Source organism: Alexandromys fortis, unplaced genomic scaffold (assembly GCF_014885135.2).
Source record: "Alexandromys fortis isolate MF-2015 unplaced genomic scaffold, M_Fortis_MF-2015_v1.1 scaffold_12, whole genome shotgun sequence".
Taxonomy (NCBI): domain Eukaryota; kingdom Metazoa; phylum Chordata; class Mammalia; order Rodentia; family Cricetidae; genus Alexandromys; species Alexandromys fortis.
In genome coordinates this window covers 13,109,205-13,111,342 of record NW_026067937.1, presented here as the reverse complement: position 1 = coordinate 13,111,342, position 2,138 = coordinate 13,109,205, and the positions used below count along the sequence as shown (strand labels likewise).

The 2,138-nt window shown below is 36.1% G+C and overlaps 1 protein-coding gene across 1 annotated transcript in view; it reads right to left on the bottom strand.

Annotated features, from left to right (window-relative positions):
* Positions 1-327, bottom strand: part of LOC126504540 (serine/arginine repetitive matrix protein 1-like) — a gene marked incomplete at its 3' end in the record, with an annotated part of 6,324 nt that extends 5,997 nt beyond the window's left edge. The window contains 1 exon segment of the mRNA XM_050146903.1: positions 4-327. Coding sequence (XP_050002860.1) covers positions 4-312 — 309 coding nt within the window.
* Between the last annotated feature and the right edge of the window lie 1,811 nt (positions 328-2,138).

Here is a 2,138-nt window from a genome sequence, read left to right as displayed (position 1 = left end):
TTCTCCCATGAATTCTCGAGCATTTTTCCCATTCAAAAATCCAGTCAGGTTGATTTGCATCATTTTGGAATCTGGATTCTTCACTTCCAGCTGGTTGAATATAAACTCAATCACAACATCATCTTCAAATCCAAGGATTTCAGTTACTCTTTTTGTTATCCAAGGCTTTATAACCTCCAAATTTACTTTGCTCATGTCCACCTTTTTTTCTAGGCATTCTGCAAATTTCAGTTGCTTGAGGAGTTTCTTTTGCTAGTTGCTGAACCGATTATCCTGTTCCGCACTTGTTCCACGGAAGAATCCCGCGTCCATCTTGCTCCCTCGCTCGGAGATCGCTCCCTATCCCAGCGTGCACCGAGCCGCGGCCGAGATGGAAAAATTTATGTCTTCATTTTCATTGGACTTTAAAAAACGAGACACCCAACAATTATATCAAACATTGTTATAATGTGGTCAAATCGCTATTGTAATATTAAAGAATCCGGGGAATTCGGGGCATCAAATATTTTGCTCTGAGATGAATGTATCTCTACATTCCACTTATTTATAATGAATTTCTATAATCTACATAGCAAACTATGGGAACAAATACCAAAAAAAGCCAAACTGTTATGCTTTGACATGACATGTCCCACACAGGCTCATGTGCTAGAAGTGTGGTCCCAGATGGTGATGCTTTCTTAGAAGTGCTATAAATGTTAGGAGCTGGGGACTACTTAAAGGAAGTGGGTTCTTGAGGACGTGCCTGTGAAGGATATTGGGTCTCTGATTCATTCCTCTCTGCTTCCTCTACCACATACTCCTGTTAATATCATGCTTTGCCTCACCACATACTGATCTAAAATCAGCAAATACTATGAACTGAAACATCTGAATATGTGATATTAGATTGACCTTTCATTCTTTTATACGTTTCATGTCTAGTATTTTGTGATGATGACAGAAAAAACATTACCTACATCTTTTCTCAGACAAGCCTATAATACAGGATAAATATCATGTGATATATTACCACCAGTTATTTTGGGTAGTGGAAAAGAAAAAGAAAAAAAAAACAATCAAACAAATAAAAAGCCAAAGGAGTCTTTAATAATCAAAACCCAAAAATATGACTGAAATGTGAGATATAGACGCTGTCCTGCTAACCCTTAATCAAGAATCTCCTTTTGAGCTTTTCTCATTTTTTTTTCTTTTATTCTTAGAACTAGAAAACATTGTATAATGTGGTGAATATTAATGAATCTTGTTAGCTACCACTATTTTATCACTTTTTAAATACTGGGTAGGACTATTTTTCTTCAATGTCCTTGTACAACTACTCCAGGTAAAAATCTTGGTCAACACATAACAAGCAAAAGATGATATAGTTTATGTAAGGACCTTCTGGATATTTTCCTTATATTTCCTTTGACTTTTCTTGTGAGCAGGATTTGATTTCTGGACAGGACATTCATTGATCTGTCATGACAGAATATAATGATAAGGGACTGACTGAGGCTCTTTGACAAAACAGAAATTGACATGAGGAACAGATCTCACATGCAACATTATCATTTTGAATCAATCATATGTGCATTATTATAGCAGAGCACTTCAGACACTTTAAAAACTCCCTTCCCATCACAGGTCCTGGGGACATATAGAAGAAAATTATTCCATTCTGTTAGGCTCAATTTTCAAAGCTGTCTCCGGATTCCACACTCTCTATGATAAAATGTTTCAACAACTGAAGTCCTGAGTCCAGAAAACATGTGCACTGTGTAGCTAGCTTTGGAAACATCCACATGATACTGGTTTGCAGATACACTAAATATAAGCATTATGGAGTTATGGAGATTTTCACCACGTTTTCAAAATAATGAGAAGAAAGCCTAAGTGATCAAACACAAAAGTGCAGTAAAATTTATGACAAAGACTTCAAATGGAAATACTTATGGGAACTACTGGAACAGAGTAAGAGTCTAAAGAAATAGAACTAACAACTGTATGAACCACACACTCCAAAAGGCAGAGACATGAAGAAGACTCCTAAGGTCTCATTTATATACTCATTGTGAGTATATAAACTTGTACTTGGAAGTTTCTGTCCCAGTCATTCAGTACCAAAGAAATAGAGAGGCTTATATTAATTATAAACT